This window comes from Rutidosis leptorrhynchoides, chromosome 2 (assembly GCF_046630445.1).
Source record: "Rutidosis leptorrhynchoides isolate AG116_Rl617_1_P2 chromosome 2, CSIRO_AGI_Rlap_v1, whole genome shotgun sequence".
NCBI lineage: Eukaryota > Viridiplantae > Streptophyta > Magnoliopsida > Asterales > Asteraceae > Rutidosis > Rutidosis leptorrhynchoides.
The window spans coordinates 372,200,449-372,222,471 of NC_092334.1; the positions used below are offsets into that span (position 1 = coordinate 372,200,449).

The 22,023-nt window shown below is 38.7% G+C and overlaps 1 protein-coding gene across 1 annotated transcript; it reads right to left on the minus strand.

Moving 5' to 3' along the window:
* Nucleotides 1–1,955: 1,955 nt before the first annotated feature.
* Nucleotides 1,956–20,322, minus strand: LOC139892064 (thioredoxin O2, mitochondrial-like). Its single transcript, XM_071875096.1, has 6 exons — nt 19,984–20,322; nt 3,354–3,419; nt 3,204–3,254; nt 2,991–3,070; nt 2,688–2,732; nt 1,956–2,296 (listed from the first exon to the last, which is right to left on the minus strand). Exons 1-6 carry the CDS (start codon nt 20,216–20,218, stop codon nt 2,198–2,200), a joined length of 576 nt encoding a protein of 191 aa, XP_071731197.1. The 5' UTR covers nt 20,219–20,322; the 3' UTR covers nt 1,956–2,197.
* Nucleotides 20,323–22,023: the final 1,701 nt, after the last annotated feature.

Consider the following 22,023-nt stretch of genomic DNA (forward strand, 5'->3'; position numbering starts at 1 on the left):
GGGTTTGACACCCCCATCCAGTAGGCTGCACTAGACATAAGAACTAGTGGGCGGATGTTTAGTACTTCGAGGATTATTTATACACTTGCGAGTGTACATATCCATCTTTGCGAAGATGACTTATTATATTATTGTTAAGGTTGGTTACTAAGGCCTCAACATAAGCAGAATGATTTTATACACTTGCGAGTGTATTATATTTTTATATATGAAATCTTGTGGTCCATAGTTATAACGCTGCTAGCATCAAACCTATATATCTCACCAACTTTATGTTGACTTTTTAAAGCATGTTATTCTCAGGTACAAATTAAGTCTTCCGTTGTGCATTTGCTCATGTTAAGGACATTACTTGGAGTCGATCAACGCAATAGAACCAAATGTTGACGACATCGTCCAGGAGGATTGGGTCGGGTCGTCTCATTATTTAATGTCATGGGCATATCTTCGGAATATATGTACCACGGTCAAACCACGGTCGAACCATAGCCAACCCGAGAACATATTTCCAACACAAGTATGCATTTATTTTGCCAAATAATAATAATAATAATAATAATAAATAAATAAATAAAAAAAATACTCCGAGCCAACACTAAAACCCACACCACCATAACTCATATTTTCTACTCACACCGCCACATCATTAAAAAAAAGCTCACACCTATCAACCCAAACCACACACTGTAACATATAGTCTTAATAGAAAATTAAGAGCAACTTAGTAAAGCTGTAAGTGTTATACCAAAGGTATTTTTTCACTACTAAAAGGCTATATCCGTTTGAGTTTGTAACACAATCATTCTGTACAGACTTTCATGATTTTAGAAGAAACTGTAAATAGTTAGATACTTAGATCATGACATGAAAGGTAGTCTACCCAATTCAAGTGTTCAGTAGGTAGGTTTTGTTCAATTCAAGGTAGGTAAGTAGGTTTTGTTCAAATAATCAAATCACGTTCACAAATCAGATGTTGATCTTATTTTTAATTGACCTTGTTTAATTGGTTAATTGTTAACCTAATGTTGACCTTGTATAATTGGTTAATTGGTCGAAACATATGTTTTCTTCTAAATAACATTGTTTAATTGTTATCGTGAAAGTGAAAGCCTTTGAGGGTTTGTTTAATTAAAATACTAGATACTAGATGCACTGATAGATACATTGATGTGAAAATGTGTCCCAATATTCTTTATATGTTGCTTTCTATAGCTAACAATTGGTACCCTTCTACAGATTTTAATGGAAAAATATTTTAAAAGAAAAATATCATCGGTTGATAGAGAATCTTCAAGTCAATATAATTCGCAACCTAGCTAGGAGGCTACTCATTATCTTTTGTACTGAAACACTATCGGTATTATTGTTATTTTGATCCTTTCTACTCGTTTTGCGATCTGTATTTATAATTCACCCTCCGCATCTATTTTGTGGTACTAAGCTTTGTAAATTTCCTTAGTTATATTGTTAATATAATTATAGTTTCTTGTCCAGTGTTCTTGTATTATAACTCTGATGAACATTTGTTTTGTAGTATTATATACTTTGAAAATAACCTTTTAGTTCTATTGTGATTGTAAATAAAATTATAATTTCTTGCTTAAAAAAAAAAATTTACAACAAAAAATTATTATTTTGTGCAACCAGTGGGTATGAATTCTAGATCCGCCCCTGAAGGTAGATCGTTATTAATCGACTCTTAAGCAAATTTGTTCGAAAGTATTTGAAAAAGAAAAAAAAAAACTAGTGACAAACGGCCAAAGCAAACCCACCTTACACAAACATCAGTAAAGCCTTTTTGTATATTCATCAGCAATCGAATATAAACGTTTAACACGGCCAATAATATCTGCATCATTCATCATTTAACTCTTATTGTTTACAACTAAACAAAAACCTAACACATTTTCTTTGTGAAACTTACCTGTAAATGGAAACTTAAGCAAACAATAATCTGAAAGGAATCAACATATCTAATTACTACAAACGGAAAAATGTCCATGCATTGTTAACGTAAACAGAATACGTTATTTTTACACACAGTTGTAGAGAATACTGAAACTTTATTTTCTTTTTTAACTTGTATGGTTTAAAGCTACACCAATCAATAGAAAAGAGAGTACGGAAAATGAAATACAAAGTTGTGCACCACTAGACGAAAGTCCAACAAACCCCGGTGAGTTTATGGAAGCAAGGCTCACTTGTAGAGGTTTTCCATGGTGGTTTTGAGTTTTTGAATATCAGCCCCCACTATTTCCGATACCTTTTTTCCCTCTTGAAAGAAATGAAGAGTTGGCTGCACAAACATACAAACACCAATCCTTACCTTTATCAAAAAAAACACCAATCCTTACAACTAGATGTGGAAACATTGCTAGTTAAGTAGCAGGTTAAAGTGGATAATCTTCTAATATGGGTCCAGACGGATCAGGTCTAGCTGACCTTTAAAACATGTCCAATGCTTTTAAGCTTACGTGAATAAGATTATCAAAAACTGTATTAATATACGAGTCTACTTTAATAAAACAAATTAAGAGAAATCAAGGACGTGAAAACAATTTAAGGGGTTCTACATATTGTTAATTCTGACTTACACAAAGTAGCCGAGTTTCATACTATCCCGCTTGACCCGTTAGAAATATAAAATTTACGTATATGGGAAAAAACATGCAAGCATAAGTAGTTACCACAGCAGCAATATCTAACTTCTCCAATGCACCCCTCAGATCTTCCTGCAATTCATATATGGAAAGAAAAAAAAAACATGTATAAAACTAGATTAAGACCCAAACACCCAATGTTGAAAGAAGAAAAAAGTGAACTATATATAGCGTGCCACAATATGTCTAGATTCAAAAGTATCACCAAGAATCAAAATTTCATAAATCATGAGCAATCAATATTAATATATTGCATATGATTAGATAGGCTAGTATGCTATGGGTATATCTAAACGAATATCTTTAAATATAAGAATGAAAAGCACTTACTTGATCGATATCAATCTTATAAGTAGTGACATTAGTGTATTTCTCGCTCAACTCCCCAATTAGCGGAGATATAAACCTACCTGTGCATAAGAAAAGACGTATTAGGTATCAGAAACAAACATATGTAACTGTAAAAAATTGTTTAGGAATTCAAAATGTACAGTAAAAAATCCTATTAGAAAACCTAGATAACCAGGCAAAAAGAATACTTACATGGCCCACACCAAACGGCAGTAAAGTAGAAGACAGCTGGCAAGGACTCATCTGGATGACGTTGTGAGCATACACGAAGATGAATGAGTTGTACAAAATATAAGCAAATAGAACAGGTTGCAAAAGTAATATGCATGGGTATGTACTTACCCTGAACCTTGCGTAGTAAAGTATTAAATTGATCTTCTGACTCGACATTCACTACTCTTGATTCACCTGTTATAATCAAAAAGGAACATATAAATGTTTTAGTAACATATTGCCTTTTAAAAGTTGATCAGAGCATTCATTAGTGCAAAAAAGGTTTCAAACTATCAGATCGAAAAACCATCATGCGCAGAAATTTGTTAGGTTCGTTTAAGGTAACAGCAGATACTTCCATTTGCTGCTTTTACTTTTAACTTTGTATGATATTCACAAAATAGGTATATACCACAGGTGTCAAAATGGTGATGGGTCAAACAAATTTGGTATAAATCGTGTATTATTGAAATGAGTAGGTTGAGTATGTTTAATCCAATATGATGGCTCATCGGTTAGATTTTCCAATGTTCCTATCCATCTACGACTTGCACATTCTAAGCCCATTTAACTAAAAAAACACAACTGTATCAAACCATACACCATTGCACTTTATTTGATCCCTTTATAATTGTTGGACCAATCTTGACATAAAGTAATAGTTAAAGGTTTATTTTGTGAAATTATATCTCAAATGGATTTGAGGAGGTGGAACGTGTGAACGGAGAACAAGTGGGCTAGCCGTCATAGTTTTCAATTTTGCTTCTTCCTTGATTATTCTAATAGATTCTAGACTTGACTATTCTAATACATTCTAGACTTATTTATCCTAGATTATTCTAGACTAGACTTGATTAACTTAATTGATAAGGTTAATCAACTATAAATAGGGATGTAATAGGAAGATTGTAATAAGAGTTTTTCAATAATTGGAGAAGGATTTCCAATAAGTTCTTGTTCTTATATTTTACTATTCTGTTGTCTTCATAATCTGGTACCAAATTTCTTCAATTGGTATAAGAGCTAAGTTACAAAAGAGATCGTGTTGTTGATCAAAAAGACTAGATCAATCACCAGATTCTAAGACAGAAAAATACGAGCGTCGATCGAAGACCAGATTCATTCATGGGGGATATTATCAATACCTCGGATGCAATCAAGGATACCAAGCATCTTACTTTCTAGTGCCCTATCCTAACTGCGACCAATTATCCCATCTGGTCGCTTAGGATCAAAGCGATTTTAAGGCACATGGAATCTGGGAATCAATTGAACCTGGAACTGATGTCGATCAGCAAAAGGATAATGCTGCAATCGCTTATCTGTATCAGTCTTTACCTGAAGACTTGATTCTTCAAGTTGCAGGTTGCACCCATGCAAAGGAAATCTGGGATGCAATCAAGACCCGTCACCTTGGAGTTGAACGAGTAATGGAGGCTAGGCTTCAAACTCTTAAAGCTGAATTTGAAGCAGCAAGGATGAAAGATAACGAAAAAATTGATGATTTTGCCGCAAAACTTTCTGGAATTGCCTCAAAATCAGCTGCACTTGGAACCGTCGTTGAGGAAACCACGTTGGTGAGAAAAATATTAACTGTCATACCAGAAAAATTCTTAAATATGGCAGCCACTATCGAACAACTGGTTGATCTCAAAACGGTGAAATTTCAGGAAGTTGTAGGTAGGCTAAAAGCTTACGAAGAACGAACCAGTCTAAAGACTACAAATAACAGTCATGACCAACTTCTGTTGTCCTAGGAGGGATGAGACTCAAGAAAGAAAAGGGAAAACAGCTTTGGTCGAGGTCGAGGGAATGGCCAAGACACTCGGGGTAGGGGCCGAGGTCGTGGACAGTTTGGTGGTCGAGGAAGGGGTTCAGGCCGCGGACAAAACTTTTTTGTTGGTAGACAAACAACCGAAAACATAACTAAAGATCGATCCAAGCTGCAGTGTTTTCGATGTGATGCATTTGGACACTTCTCATCGGATTGTCCAACACGAAAGAAAAGAGAACAAGCAAATTTGACTCAAGCTAGATCAACCGAACTACCAGTGGCTAATGATGACAGACCTGCACTATTGATATCTGTAGCCAATCAAAGAAGCGAGAAGGAAGTAATTCATCTAAATGAAAAGAAGGTTTTTCCAGCAAAGTATGAGTCACATGATGGTGGAGAAAACATGTGGTACTTAGATAGTGGAGCAACAAACTACATGACAGGAAACAAAGGACTGTTTTCAAAACTTGATACGGATATTGGTGGTACAGTGAGATTTGGGGATAACTCGTGTGTAGATATAGAAGGAAGAGGATCTATTCTTTTAACATGTAAGAATGGTGAACAACGTTTGTTGACCGACATACTTTATATCCCATACTTAAAAACTAACATATTTAGTCTTGGGCAAGCTGAAGAAGGGGGTTGTGTAATGTAAGACCCGAATAATTGAAGTGTACACATGTGTATATAAGTGTATTGTGCGGTACTCGAATCGGGGTTTGGTTGTATATATTTAAAAAGGCAAAAGGAGCTGGACTGGGAGAGTTGCGCGCCGCGCGGCCTGGTGGCGCGCCGCGCCATCTGTCTGTGACAGATTCTCTCTTTCTTTTAAATTAGATATTTTGAGGGTATTTTGGTAAAATCACTTGGAGGCCGGATTTAATGCCTTAGATCAGTTTTGGGGAGTTCATTTACTCCTTCCACAACTACCAACACTTATCCAAATCAATTCTAGAGAGAGAGTGGCTTTTAGTGAGGGAAACCCCATTTTGGAGAAGAAGAAGAAGGTTTCTTGCTTAAGTCCAAGCATTAAAGTTGTTCGCCTTCCCTCTAGCTTCGTTGTGATAGTTGTGGTATGCTCTAATCTTAATTTCTTTGTTTAATTTGATTTAGGGCTAGGGTTTGGGGTGAAGATGAACATAAAACCCATTTTGTTAGTGTTTTGGGTGTTCTAGGGTAATTTGAGTCATGTAGACTCAATATTGGGTTAACTAGGGTTTGGAAGAGTTAATTGTTGTTAGAGAACCCTAATTAGCTAGTAAAATTGCTAGAACACCATGATTTATGTAAATGGGTGTAAATGGGTTAGTGGTTGACCCAAAATGGGTAGGTTGACTTTGAAAGTGTCAAATGGGTCAAAATGAACCTAAGCTAATTAATATGTGTGGTTGAAGCCTAAAACTAGTGTTAAAATGTGTAATGAACCTACTTTGGTTAATGATAGGGTTTTGTGATGAGTTAACCCGATTTTAGGGTTAAGGGTGCAAATGGGTCGGATTTGCACCATGGGTCAAATTAACACTAGGAGTGAGCTTTAGAGTGTTGACCAACTCGAGTTGTGATTTTGATATTGTGATAAATGTAATAGGTGCGTTACATTGAAGTGTTCAAGCTCGGTTATCTTTCACCAAGAGATTTGGAGGTGAGTGGAATAATTATGCATTCGTGTATATGGCGTGTTTATTTGTGGGTGTTATGGTATGAACCATCGAGCCGGTAGTACCATAGCATGTGTGTAAATCGAGTGTGAACCACGAGCCGGTAGCACTATAAAATAATTGATGTGAACCACGAGCCGGTAGCATCGAGTGTGAACCACGAGCCGGTAGCACTATAAAATAATTGATGTGAACCACGAGCCGGTAGCATCGAGTGTGAACCACGAGCCGGTAGCACTATAAACAAAGTGTGAACCACGAGCCGGTAGCACTATAAACGAGTGAGACTCAATGCGTATGGTGTGAACCACGAGCCGGTAGCACCATAGCGTCATGGTTAACCATATTAAGATTTGTTGATATTTAGCATGCTAAATTATTTATGGTTGTGTTGAGTATATGCTAACTCGGTTATGTTAATGTATGACTTGTTAAGTGTTTGAGGTTGATGACATGCTTTTGTGTTACACGTTTCGTACGAGGTATCTTGTGTTGTGATTGCAAATAGATGGGCGATATATATGTATGTGTAATTATTGCATTCACTAAGCTTTGCTTACCCTCTCGTTGTTTACCACTTTTATAGGTTCGGTGTTGGACAAGGGTAAAGGTATCGTTTTGGACTAGGGATCCCGCTTGTTGCTAAGGGACGCTTTTGGTTTTAGTAGCTCTCGGAGTTTGACCGATAGTTGGGTAGTTTAATCCCAAACGCCATGCTCATTGTGTAGTTTGGAACTTAAACTTTTTGGCGGTCGAAACTCCTAAATTGTACTAAACTTGTAATTTGGGTCGTGTGGGCCCCGCTTGTAAAACTTTAATTTTATGTTTGAAACATGTTAGTTTTACATATTTGGTTGTATGGTAAAAAGCGTTTTGTCTAAAAGTGCCGGGAACTAGTCAATCTTTTCGCGGTTAAAAGTCCCGAGGACAGCCAGATATGGCGCGGCGCGCGGGCAATATGGCGCGGCGCGCCGATGGTCTGCAACAGAAAAAAAATTTTATTTCGTATTTTCACAAGGCTTTGTCGGGTGTTGGTTTGGGTTGTTACAAGTGGTATCAGAGCATGGTCTAAGGGATTTAGGTGACTTGAGATAGGCGCCTAGACTTAGACTTTTGTGTGCGTGATTATGCGGGACTTGTAGGACTTTGGGTCGGATCGGAAGGATTAGTGCATAGGTTTATGTGAACTAATCATGCGCTATTTGTTTGTGTTGTGTTTAGCAATCATCAAGCGAGATGGACGTTGTACTAGCGAGTTAGCGCGACGTGCTCGCGTAGTAATGACTAGCTACCATTACTACGGGTGCAAATCGGGTCAAACAAGCAATGTACGACGATTGTTGAGCGAGATGGGGTAGTGAGGCGTATATGTATGTAATTGTGTATATTTGCCCTTTCATTTCGTGGTTTAACCTAATTAGTTTTATAGAATGAAGACGAGAAACGGTCCCGATCACGATAACGGAAGTACAAGTGAAGACGCCGAGTTCTCGACCAAGGTCGAGGCCGTCTTTAAGAAGTTGAAATCGGATTTTCTTGCGGACGTTCGAAAGGTCTTCCAAGAGTCGGTCGATGGGCAAGTGACCGAAATGATAAACGAACGAATGAAGGCCACTATTGAAGAGGCCCTTGATGCTAGAAACGTTTATCCTCGAGGTGAAGGGGGTGATGGAAAGAGAGACTTCCATTACAAAAATTTTAAGGATACTCAACCTCCGACGTTTAATGGGGTGAGGGATCCGTTGAAAAGTACTTGTTGGATTTCGGACATCGAGGGGGCCTTCCGTACCGCGGAGTGTCCTCCCGAGAAGAAGACGAGGTTTGGGTCTAGCATGTTACGTGAAGAGGGCAAGTTGTGGTGGGATGATAAAATCAATTTGTATGGCGAAGAGCAATGCATGGACTTGACATGGGAGGAGTTCAAGAAAGAGTTTTTCAAGGAATACCGAACTTCATCCGATCTTGATCGAATCCGGGACGAGTTGCATCATTTGCAACAAGGTTCCATGGATTTAGTTACCCTCAAGTCTACATTCTTGGCAAAGACTCGTTTTTGCCCGGAGTATGTGGGTGATGATCATAAGCTTATGAAAGATTTTTATCGTACCTTGAATGCCGACTACAAGAGCAAGATTAGCCGGGGTATGGCTAAGACTTTTGATGAATTGTTTGAGTTGGCTCGGGGTTTTGAGCCGGAGGTGCCTAGGAAGAGTGATTTTACTTTTTCGAAAAGGAAGTTTGAAGGATCGAGCCATTCGAATTTTTCAAACAAGAAGTCCAAAAGAGGCGCCGAGAGCGTTAATAGTGCGAAGAAGGGTGGTTCCGGGAGTTTTGGACCCACTTGCTTTAATTGTAATCAAAGAGGGCACATGGCTCGCGAATGTCCTAAGGCGTCGACCAAGGTTACTTGCTTTAATTGCGGCAAAGAGGGGCATAAGAAGCCGGAGTGTCCCGACTTGCGAAATGATAATGTGAAAAGGTTGGAGAGGGCGGCGGGTATGGCTAGGGGTCGCAACTATTTGATGACTAATGATGAAGCCAAACAATCGAACGAAGTTGTCTCAGGTACTTTTATGGTTAATTCTAATCCGGCGAGAATTCTTTTTGATAGCGGTGCAAATTTGTCGTTTGTTTCTCCTAAATTTGTGCCTAAACTTGATAGACCGTTAGCTAAGTTAAGTCGTCCGGTAGAAGTCGAAATAGCGGACGGCAAGACGGTGCTAGTGGTTGATGTGTGTAGGAATTGTGATGTTGTTTTTGGTGCCGAAACTTTTAAAATTAATCTCATTCCAATGACCTTGGGCGATTTTGATATTGTCGTTGGTATGGATTGGCTCGATCATTACAGAGCCGATATTGCATGCCATGACAAGTTTATTCGTGTTAAGGCCCCAAGTGGGGGAGAAATGATTATTCACGGTGATAAGAGAAGAAGAACGGTGCCGATATGCACTTTTGCACGGGCGCGTCGTTCCGTTGTTACCGGTGGCATGGCTTTCCTTGCTCATGTGGTTGATACTCGTAATGAGCCACCACCTATTCGTGAAATTCCGGTAGTTAATGAGTTTGAAGACGTTTTTCCGGATGAGTTACCGGGTGTTCCGGCGGAAAGACAAGTCGAGTTTCGCATTGAGTTGGTTCCGGGGGCTACCCCCATCGCTAAAACTCCTTATCGTTTAGCACCAACGGAAATGCAAGAGTTGTTGAATCAAATTCAAGAGTTGCTTGAGAAAGGTTTTATCCGACCGAGTGCTTCGCCGTGGGGCGCTCCGGTCTTATTCGTGAAGAAGAAAGATGGTAGTATGCGTATGTGCATCGATTACCGTGAGTTAAATAAAGTGACGATCAAGAATCGTTATCCGTTACCTAGGATTGACGATTTGTTTGATCAACTTCAAGGCGCGACGTATTTCTCTAAGATCGACCTACGGTCCGGCTATCATCAAATGCGGGTCCGTGAGGAAGACATTGAGAAAACGGCTTTCCGAACGCGTTATGGGCATTATGAGTTTGTGGTTATGCCTTTTGGTCTTACGAATGCACCGGCGGCATTCATGGATCTTATGAACCGGGTGTGCCAACCTATGTTGGACAAGTCGGTCATTGTGTTCATTGACGACATACTAGTCTACTCGAAAAGTATGCACGAACATGAACGTCACTTGCGTGAAGTTTTGAAGACATTAAGAAAGGAGAAGTTGTATGCAAAATTCTCTAAATGTGAATTTTGGCTAAGAGAGGTCCAATTTCTTGGCCATATTGTGAACGAAGGCGGTATCCAAGTGGATCCGGGGAAGATTGAGACGGTGAAGAGTTGGGGACGACCGACTACGCCTACGGAAATCCGGAGTTTTCTCGGGTTGGCCGGTTATTATCGTCGGTTTATCCAAGATTTTTCTAAGATCGCTTCTTCGTTGACGAAATTGACAAGGAAGAATGCGAAGTTTGTTTGGGAGAACGAGCAAGAAATTGCTTTTCAATTGTTAAAAGAGAAGTTATGTCAGGCTCCGGTGTTAGTGTTGCCGGAAGGTGTCGAAGATATGGTAGTTTATTGTGATGCTTCCTTAAATGGGCTCGGGTGTGTTCTTATGCAAAGGGGTAAAGTCATTGCTTATGCCTCTCGACAATTAAAGGAGCACGAGACGAGGTACCCGACTCACGATTTAGAGATGGCGGCGGTTGTGCATGCGTTGAAAATTTGGCGCCATTACTTGTATGGTGTCAAGTGTACGATATATTCGGATCATAAAAATTTGAAACATCTTTTCACTCAAAGAGATTTGAATTATCGTCAACGTAGGTGGATGGATGTGGTGAAGGACTATGATTGTGAGATACTTTATCATCCGGGTAAGGCGAATGTGGTCGCGGATGCGTTAAGTCGAAAGACTCAACATCCGGCGATACGTGTAGCATCGTTACGTTTGGTTATCACTAACGACTTTCTTGAAAAGATGGGTGAAGATCAAATAGAGGCTTATGTTCACAATAAGCATGCGGAGCGAATTGTGGGCCAATCGGAATTCATTACTATGGGCCCGCGGGGTTTATTGTCGTTTCAAGGAAGGGTGTGGGTGCCTAAGATGGGTGATTACCGACGGGTGCTACTTGACGAGGCACATAAGTCAAAATATTCTATTCATCCGGGCGCGACAAAAATGTATCACGACTTGAAGAAAGACTATTGGTGGCCGGGCATGAAACGCGATGTTGTGAAATATGTTGAACGATGTGTTACTTGCTTGCAAGTTAAAGCCGAGCACCAAAAGCCGTATGGTAAGTTGCAACCGTTAGAGATCCCGAAGTGGAAATGGGAGCACATTACCATGGATTTCATCACTAAGTTACCTAAGACGGCGAGGACTCAATATGATTCGATTTGGGTTATAGTTGATCGGTTGACGAAAAGCGCTTTGTTTCTTCCCATTAAAGAAGCAATATCGTCGGAGACCTTGGCTAAGTTGTTTATCAAGGAAGTGGTCGCTCGTCATGGGGTTCCTATATCTATTATCTCGGATCGAGATACCCGTTTTACATCTCGATTTTGGGAAAAGTTTCATGAAGATATGGGTACGCAATTGAAGTTGAGCACGGCGTATCATCCTCAAACGGACGGTCAAACCGAACGTACGAACCAAACTCTAGAAGATATGTTACGGGCGTGCATTATTGATTTTGGTGGTAGTTGGGACGAGCATGTGCCTTTGGTGGAATTCTCGTACAATAATAGTTATCATACTAGTATCGGGATGCCACCGTATGAGATACTCTATGGGCGTAGATGTCGAACTCCCGTTTGTTGGGGAGAAGTGGGTCAACGAGAGATCGGGAGTACCGATTTGGTTTTGGAGACGAACAACAAGATTGATATTATTCGGGAACATTTGAAGAAGGCTCAAGATAGGCAAAAGTCGTATGCCGACAAACGTAGGCGAACGATCGAATTTCAAGAAGGCGACATGGTGATGCTTAAAGTTTCGCCATGGAAGGGTATTATTCGATTTCGAAAACGGGGAAAGTTAGCTCCTCGGTTTATTGGGCCATTCAAGGTTTTAGCTCGTGTTGGCGAAGTTGCATATCGATTGGAATTACCCGAAGAGCTTGCGGGGATCCATAATACATTCCATGTTTCCCACCTCCGTAAGTGTCTTGCGGATGATTCCTTATGGATGCCTTTAGACGAGATCGAGCTAAACAACAAGTTGGAATATGTCGAAAAACCGGTCGCCATACTCGATGAGAAAGTTAAGAGGTTGAGACATAAAGAAGTGAGGACTTTTAAAGTCCAATGGCGGCGTAGCAAGGGTTCCGAGTTCACTTGGGAACCCGAAGAGTTCGTGTTAGTGTATCTTCCCTCTTGTCATGCGGCTTGGATTGCGAGGGCGCAATCCGAATAAGTGGGGGAGAGTTGTAAAACCCGAATAATTGAAGTGTACACATGTGTATATAAGTGTATTGTGCGGTACTCGAATCGGGGTTTGGACTGGGAGAGTTGCGCGCCGCGCGGCCTGGTGGCGCGCCGCGCCATCTGTCTGTGACAGATTCTCTCTTTCTTTTAAATTAGATATTTTGAGGGTATTTTGGTAAAATCACTTGGAGGCCGGATTTAATGCCTTAGATCAGTTTTGGGGAGTTCATTTACTCCTTCCACAACTACCAACACTTATCCAAATCAATTCTAGAGAGAGAGTGGCTTTTAGTGAGGGAAACCCCATTTTGGAGAAGAAGAAGAAGGTTTCTTGCTTAAGTCCAAGCATTAAAGTTGTTCGCCTTCCCTCTAGTTTCGTTGTGATAGTTGTGGTATGCTCTAATCTTAATTTCTTTGTTTAATTTGATTTAGGGCTAGGGTATGGGGTGAAGATGAACATAAAACCCATTTTGTTAGTGTTTTGGGTGTTCTAGGGTAATTTGAGTCATGTAGACTCAATATTGGGTTAACTAGGGTTTGGAAGAGTTAATTGTTGTTAGAGAACCCTAATTAGCTAGTAAAATTGCTAGAACACCATGATTTATGTAAATGGGTGTAAATGGGTTAGTGGTTGACCCAAAATGGGTAGGTTGACTTTGAAAGTGTCAAATGGGTCAAAATGAACCTAAGCTAATTAATATGTGTGGTTGAAGCCTAAAACTAGTGTTAAAATGTGTAATGAACCTACTTTGGTTAATGATAGGGTTTTGTGATGAGTTAACCCGATTTTAGGGTTAAGGGTGCAAATGGGTCGGATTTGCACCATGGGTCAAATTAACACTAGGAGTGAGCTTTAGAGTGTTGACCAACTCGAGTTGTGATTTTGATATTGTGATAAATGTAATAGGTGCGTTACATTGAAGTGTTCAAGCTCGGTTATCTTTCACTAAGAGATTTGGAGGTGAGTGGAATAATTATGCATTCGTGTATATGGCGTGTTTATTTGTGGGTGTTATGGTATGAACCATCGAGCCGGTAGTACCATAGCATGTGTGTAAATCGAGTGTGAACCACGAGCCGGTAGCACTATAAAATAATTGATGTGAACCACGAGCCGGTAGCATCGAGTGTGAACCACGAGCCGGTAGCACTATAAAATAATTGATGTGAACCACGAGCCGGTAGCATCGAGTGTGAACCACGAGCCGGTAGCACTATAAACAAAGTGTGAACCACGAGCCGGTAGCACTATAAACGAGTGAGACTCAATGCGTATGGTGTGAACCACGAGCCGGTAGCACCATAGCGTCATGGTTAACCATATTAAGATTTGTTGATATTTAGCATGCTAAATTATTTATGGTTGTGTTGAGTATATGCTAACTCGGTTATGTTATTGTATGACTTGTTAAGTGTTTGAGGTTGATGACATGCTTTTGTGTTACACGTTTCGTACGAGGTATCTTGTGTTGTGATTGCAAATAGATGGGCGATATATATGTATGTGTAATTATTGCATTCACTAAGCTTTGCTTACCCTCTCGTTGTTTACCACTTTTATAGGTTCGGTGTTGGACAAGGGTAAGGGCATCGTTTTGGACTAGAGATCCCGCTTGTTGCTAAGGGACGCTTTTGGTTTTAGTAGCTCTCGGAGTTTGACCGATAGTTGGGTAGTTTAATCCCAAACGCCATGCTCATTGTGTAGTTTGGAACTTAAACTTTTTGGTGGTCGAAACTCCTAAATTGTACTAAACTTGTAATTTGGGTCGTGTGGGCCCCGCTTGTAAAACTTTAATTTTATGTTTGAAACATGTTAGTTTTACATATTTGGTTGTATGGTAAAAAGCGTTTTGTCTAAAAGTGCCGGGAACTAGTCAATCTTTTCGCGGTTAAAAGTCCCGAGGACAGCCAGATATGGCGCGGCGCGCGGGCAATATGGCGCGGCGCGCCGATGGTCTGCAACAGAAAAATTTTTTTATTTCGTATTTTCACAAGGCTTTGTCGGGTGTTGGTTTGGGTTGTTACATGTAATCTTGATCAAACATGGTTTCTTGTATATGTTTGAGGTAGATGGATTGCTGCTAATGAAGGTTCAAAGGTCTCCTAATCGGCTGTATAAAATTAATCTCGAGGTTGGGACACCAATCTGTTTACATGCCAAGATTGATGATCCAGCATGGTTATGGTATGCCCGTCTCGGTCATGTGAACTTTGATACAATAAAGCGGCTAAGAACCAACAATCTAGTTGATGGAGTGCCGGTTATTGATCACCCTACACAGATGTGCGAAGCATGTTTAGCAGGGAAACATTCAAGACAAAGTTTTCCTGTTCAGACAACTTTTAGAGCCCAAAATCCACTGGAACAGGTTTATGCAGATCTGTGCGGACCCATATCCCCTGCCAGCCAAGCGGGAAACAAGTATATTCTGCTGATTGTTGATGATCACAGCAGGTTTATGTGGTCTTTCATGTTAAAAACCAAAGGAGAGGCGTTTGAGCAATTCAAGAAATTCAAGGCGATTGCTGAAAATCAATATGGAAGGAAAATAAAGGTCCTTAGAACTGATCGGGGAGGAGAATTTACATCCAACGAGTTCAATCAGTACTGTGATTATGCTGGAACCACAAGACAGTTGACTGCACCTTGCACACCACAGCAGAATGGTATCGTTGAAAGGCGAAATCGAACAGTGATGAGCAAAACAAGGAGTATTCTTAAAGCAATGGATATGCCACAAAGTTTCTTGGTTAAAGCAGTACGTCACTCGGTTTATGTTCTAAACAGGTTGCCCACAAAGATTCTGAAAAATCAAACACCATATGAGGCTTTAAAAGGAAGAAGACCAAATCTTGATCATTTACGGGTATTTGGATGTGTTGGATATGTGAAAGTACCTTCAGATCAAGTAAAAAAACTTGATGACAGAAGTATTCCTATGGTTTATTTAGGAACTGAACCAGGAACTAAGGCACATCGTATGTATGATCCCGAGAAGATGAAAATAGTAATCAGTCGAGATGTGGAATTTGATGAAGCACGCAAATGGGATTGGCATTCCGGAGTAGAATACAATCAAGAACCTAATCACAAAGGAGAATTCGTGATACGTATAAACCCCGGTGAAGTTGTCTCGGCTGATCAAAATTCCGAAAATGGGCCTACTGAACCAGGCAGCCCAAGTAGCTCATATAGCCCACAAAGCAGCAACTCCTCAAGTCAAGGAAGATCGACCAATGAGGAAAGCATAACCCATTCTGATGTTAGCAGTCCTGAAACAACAGTAAAACAACGAGGACCTATACTGTCTCGTCTCCCGACAGATACAGTCAATGAGTCAGATCCATCTATGGCAGAAGAGGAGACATATGATGATACACCACCTCGAGGTTGGAAAAATCAAAGTGATATATATGATCTTCTTCTTACCGAAGGAGAACCAACAAACTTCAAGGAAGCTACAAGACATAAAGAATGGAAGCAAGCTATGGAAAGTGAAATAGCTTCCATTGAAAGGAATAATACTTGGGAGTTAATGGATCTACCCCAAGGACACCGACCTATTGGACTAAAATGGGTATACAAAATTAAAAGGGATGCAAAAGGAAATGTCACACGACATAAAGCACGGCTAGTTGCCAAAGGCTACATCCAAACACATGGTGTAGACTTTGACGAGGTATTCGCACCCGTAGCTAGACTTGAGACTGTTAGACTTATTCTAGCTTTGGCAGCCCAAAGAGGGTGGGATGTTCATCACCTAGATGTTAAAACAGCATTTCTACACGGTGACCTCAAGGAAGAAGTCTTCGTATCTCAACCGGAAGGTTTTGTGATAAAGGGGAAGGAACAAAAGGTGTACAGACTGTCAAAGGCTCTCTATGGCTTGAAGGAAGCCCCACGTGCTTGGAATACAAAATTAGATGGAGTTCTAAAGGAATATGGATTTCAAAGGTGTAAGCTTGAACAAGCTGTATACACAAAAAGAACACAAGAAGGATCACTTTTGGTAGGAATTTATGTTGATGATTTGATTGTAACGGGTAATAACCCGGAGAAAATTAAACAATTCAAAAGGCAAATGGAAGATAAATTCGAGATGAGTGATCTGGGCTTACTTTCTTATTATCTCGGACTCGAAGTAATACAAGGCATAGATGGAATAAAAATTCATCAATCAAGATATGCTAAAAGAATCTTAGAGGAAGCAGGAATGGGGGAGTGCAATTCCACCAAATATCCAATGGGACCAGGTCTGAAGTTGATGAAAGATGATGGCAGCAAATGTGTTGATGCAACTGAATACCGAAAAACAATTGGATGCCTTCGGTATTTAACTCATACACGGCCAGATCTTGCATACTCGGTGGGATATGCAAGTAGGTATATGCAAACTCCTAAAATTACTCATCTTCAAGTTGTTAAGCAAATTCTCAGGTACTTGAAAGGTACAGTAGACCTGGGTATTCACTATCGAAGGAATGGTAGCAATAACCTACTTGGATTTAGCGACAGCAGCCATAGTTTAAAAAAACGTACGCCTCATACGCCTCGAGGCGCGCCTCACTACGAAATTGCAATTCACCGTTTCGAAACGAACGCCTCATTGCTGAATAAAAACGGACGCCTCACACTTGCGCCTCACACTGAAAATCGTACGCCTCAATTTTTTAGAAAAAACGTACGCCCCTTAGAAAAAATAGCGGGAAAATTGTGGCGGCTAAATTAGGTGAAGAGGTAGGTGAAGGCTTAGTTTGTTGAATCCGTGAATGAGAAGAAGAGGTAGATGAAGGCTTAGATCTGGTAAAACGTAATGTTTGTTTAGACCTGGTAATCTTGATGATTCATTAGAAGAGAAGCGGCAGTGGTCACGATGTATATGAATATTTAAATAATTGAAAAGAAGCACAGATCTGATCTAATCTTATCTATACAGCGTATATCTTTATATATTTAAATATTTTAATTTATTTTTCTTTTATCAAATTTCAATTACAGCCCCTAAAGTTTTACTAAACTTTAATAATAAGAAAAAACTATATATACACCCTTGAAACTTTAATAAAATGATGATAACAGTCCCTGTTAATTATATATTATCGATTATATATATCTAATAATTTTTTATGTATTTTTTTAACTCCGCCTCGAACGTACGCCTCGGTTTGCCTCGAGGCATACACCTCGCCTCACAAAGGGAAAACGCCTCGAGGCACGTATCCGTTTTTTTAAACCTTGACAGCAGCTTCTCGGTGGACCCAGATGATGGAAAGGGTACTACTGGATTAGTGTTCTACTTTGATGATGGACCTATTGCTTGGAATTCACAAAAACAACAAACAGTGGCCTTATCATCCTGCGAAGCAGAATTTATGGCTGCTACTGCAGCAGCTTGTCAAGCAATATGGTTAAGAGGACTCTTAGCTGAAATAACTGGAAGAAAAGAAGAACAAGTTGTAATCAAAGTTGATAATAAGTCAGCAATATCATTGATGAAAAATCCGGTATTTCAGGGAAGAAGTAAGCATATCGACACACGGTATCATTTCATACGAGAGTGCGTTGAAAACGAGAAGATTAAAGTTGAACACATCAGTGGAGATCAACAACGGGCTGATATTCTTACAAAAGCATTGCCGAAGTTAAAGTTTGCTGAAATGAGAGAGATTCTTGGGGTTCAAAGGATTGAAGACTCAAAGAAATAAATGATGACTCAAGGTCAAGATTGGGGGGGGATTGTTGGACCAATCTTGACATAAAATAATAGTTAAAGGTTTATTTTGTGAAATTATATCTCAAATGGATTTGAGGAGGTGGAACGTGTGAACGGAGAACAAGTGGGCTAGCCGTCATAGTTTTCAATTTTGCTTCTTCCTTGATTATTCTAATAGATTCTAGACTTGACTATTCTAATACATTCTAGACTTATTTATCCTAGATTATTCTAGACTAGACTTGATTAACTTAATGGACAAGGTTAATCAACTATAAGGGATGTAATAGGAAGATTGTAATAAGAGTTTTTCAATAATTGGAGAAGGATTTCCAATAAGTTCTTGTTCTTATATTTTACTATTCTGTCTTCATAATCTGGTACCAAATTTCTTCAATGATATCGATCATTAATCATTAAATAAGCCAACGACTTATTTAGAACCTCAGTAGCATACATAGCATTAATTAAACGATTACAAAGTTCATAGAAGTCATACTATTATTTAATATAGTTTATCTTCAAATCCACTATTCAGTTATAAACCACTTTTATAAAGTGATTCATCATACAAACCCCTTCAAAACAGTTTTGGCACCAATTCAAAAACATACGTATGTACATCAACAAAACTTCTAAAATCAAAACTATAAGGTTCTGCTTATATGAAACTACAAATGAAGCAACGTTAAATCTGGTTGGCCAAACATTTTATACCAATTTCTAAATGCTTGGACCTCTCATATAAATATTAAGTTACTAACTATATCACATAAGTAGGTAGTTATGTGCATTATATGCAAAAATCGAAATCATATTACATCATTTCAACTAACATATCATCTAATCTGTACAGTGAGGACGCCAATTACACGAAACCATAGGCAGTGTAAGAAAAAAAATATGAGGAAAAAAAGCTCAAGTAGGTGACTGATTAGTCTTTAATATATATAACATAAGATTATTAATGAAATTAGGTGACTAATCTGTTTGCCTAACAACAAACATTTTAAATCTGATTATTCAGTTCCAATGCACATCTAAACACCCTAACGTTAATGTAAAGTTACCAAACAGCACGAAAACAGATAATTTATTATTATTATTATTATTATTATTAACAGCACGAAAACAGATAATTTATTATTATTATTATTATTATTATTATTATTATTATTATTATTATTATTATTTTTTTTTTTTTTTTTTTTTTTGTGAAAGGCAAGTTGTCGGCATCACCTGGAGGGGAATTAACCACCTTCGTGATCATTTGCCATGCACACACACACTTTCGGGAGGAAATCAGAATCGCATTGCAGGAACCCGATCCTTAAACCATCCCAAGGGGCAGGCGGACCGGGGTTGAATCCTAAATGGATCCGGGAGAAAACCCCCTCAGGGTCATTCTAGAACTCCATAAATCAGGCAAATTAATTAAAAGGGTGAGCTTGGCGAGGCTTGAACTCACGCCCTCAACCCAGGCCCGAACTCACGACCTAACCCTAGCCCCAAACACATGCAATGGGGATAACACTCGGCTAGAATCGCGGTGGTGCGCTAAAACAGATATTAGATATACACATCCAACAGAGCACAAATAAAACCCTAATTTATAAATAAACCCCAATATTACAATTACAATTACAAATAACTATAAATTGATAACAAATAAACAACATAATAAAACAAGGAACCGTACCTGATGATGACGATGATGATGAGTAGTGTTTCAGATTGGATGGCTGTTGGCTGAATTGAAACTTAGCAATTGGTATTGACCATGAAGGTTTGGTGAAGGAGGAGATTGAATATGAATAAGGGATTGTAGCTGGATTTGAAGAAGAAGCTGCTGCAATTTCCCGAATTGAAGAGCACAATGAGCCACAATAAACTCCATTACGTAACATACGACGAACACCGAAGATTGCCCTCATTTTTCTTTCTGTGTGTTACTGAAAAAACAAAAACAGAGCTCAGTTTTAGGGGTTTTTCAGATTGGATTATATCAGTGGGTCCCCAAATTATTTCAGTTCTAGTGGCGGCAGCAAATTGGTCTAACAAATGAATTAGCTTCGGAGTTCATAAGTTCGAAAAAAAAAAAAACGACTCCTTCTAACAAATAATTTCATTTTTAGTCCACTCGCAAAGAAAATCCGATATCTAGGTAAATAATAGACAATATTACTAAAATCGTCCTGTGGTTTGACCCTGATTTCTGAAACCGCGATTTTTTTATGTGTTTCATCGTTATAGTTTTCAAACGTTTCTGAAATCGTCCCTAGTTTAAACGTTTGTCTATTTAGTCCGTTAGATTATACCAAGTGAGTATCACGTGACGGGTACAATCGTCTCTTTCGCCAGTCCCTCTCTCCTATGTATATTTGATGATAACCCTGTACCTTATTCCCAATTGTATCAATATCTACAATACACAAACCCTAATTTTTTGAAATACGACTATCGATTAAGTCCAGTTTTTTATCAATTCACCATGGTTTATTGTGTTTGTGGTAGGCGTGTTGCGATTCGTGTCTCGACGACAACACGTAACCATGGTCGTCGATTCTACACTTGTGGTAAGCATTTGTAACTAATTACATGTAATTTGGTCTATTTCGGTATTAAGGTAAGCAGATGGAACTAATTACATGTAATTTCGTTAATTTGACATCGTAGTTGTTAATTTGTAATTGGGTTTTGTTCGCGGTTTAGGTATTTGTGTTCAAGTGATGTATGGTACTCAAAACTGAATGTTTTTTTCATCAATTTTTGATAACACCACATTTATACATATTTTTAGACGTGTTAACAGTTCTCGCTATCATTATTTTTAACACTTTCTGAAGACTTTGAGTTCGCATGTGATTAAAATGAAGAATTATAGTCAACGAAGTGTTGATGGTACTTTGTTATGAATTTATAAGGATTTAATGCAAAACCGACATCGAGAGGATGACAAACGACAAGCGAGCAAAAAGGAAAAAATGATATCGAGTTTCAGTCAGAGGCGATTTTAGGATCAAAACCCAATGGGGTCCCAAAAAATTATTCGATAACTTTCTTGCATAAAATATTGAATGTGTCGGGTCAAATCGAGTCGGGTAGGGTCGCGCCCAAAACACAAACTTAAAATTGAATAATACTCAAAGTATAAGGTTGCTCATATGCAGTATCAATTAATGACGTATACAGTAGCCATTTCACATTATCAATATCAAATTAGCAACTGTCTATACAGTAGCAATTTTGCAATAGTATTTTTGCTCATGCCCAATAGTTAAGTAGTTATGAGTGATGAGATTAGAGATTTATATATAATAACTATTATAAATATATTTGTCATTACACATAGATCTTAATTTCAACCATATAATGAATTCAATATGAGTACTCACCATAAAACATGTATATCTCAACATATTAATGACACATAATTTTCATAATATATGTTTGGTAGTATATTTAACAAATTATGTTGATTATTAGACAAACATTGGTACATTACACATTTTGGTGGAAGAATTTTAAATTACGTCATGTCATATTACGTTTATGTTTTCATTATATATTTGAAAATATTATAGGATTTCTTAAATATCAAATGGATATCCATTAACCAGCTTAATCTACTAGATATGGATATAGAATGATGAAATAAATTTAAATGGATATGAATATGGATATGGATAAAAAAAACTAAATGGATATGGATATGACCTTACGCCCTCACTCGATCCAT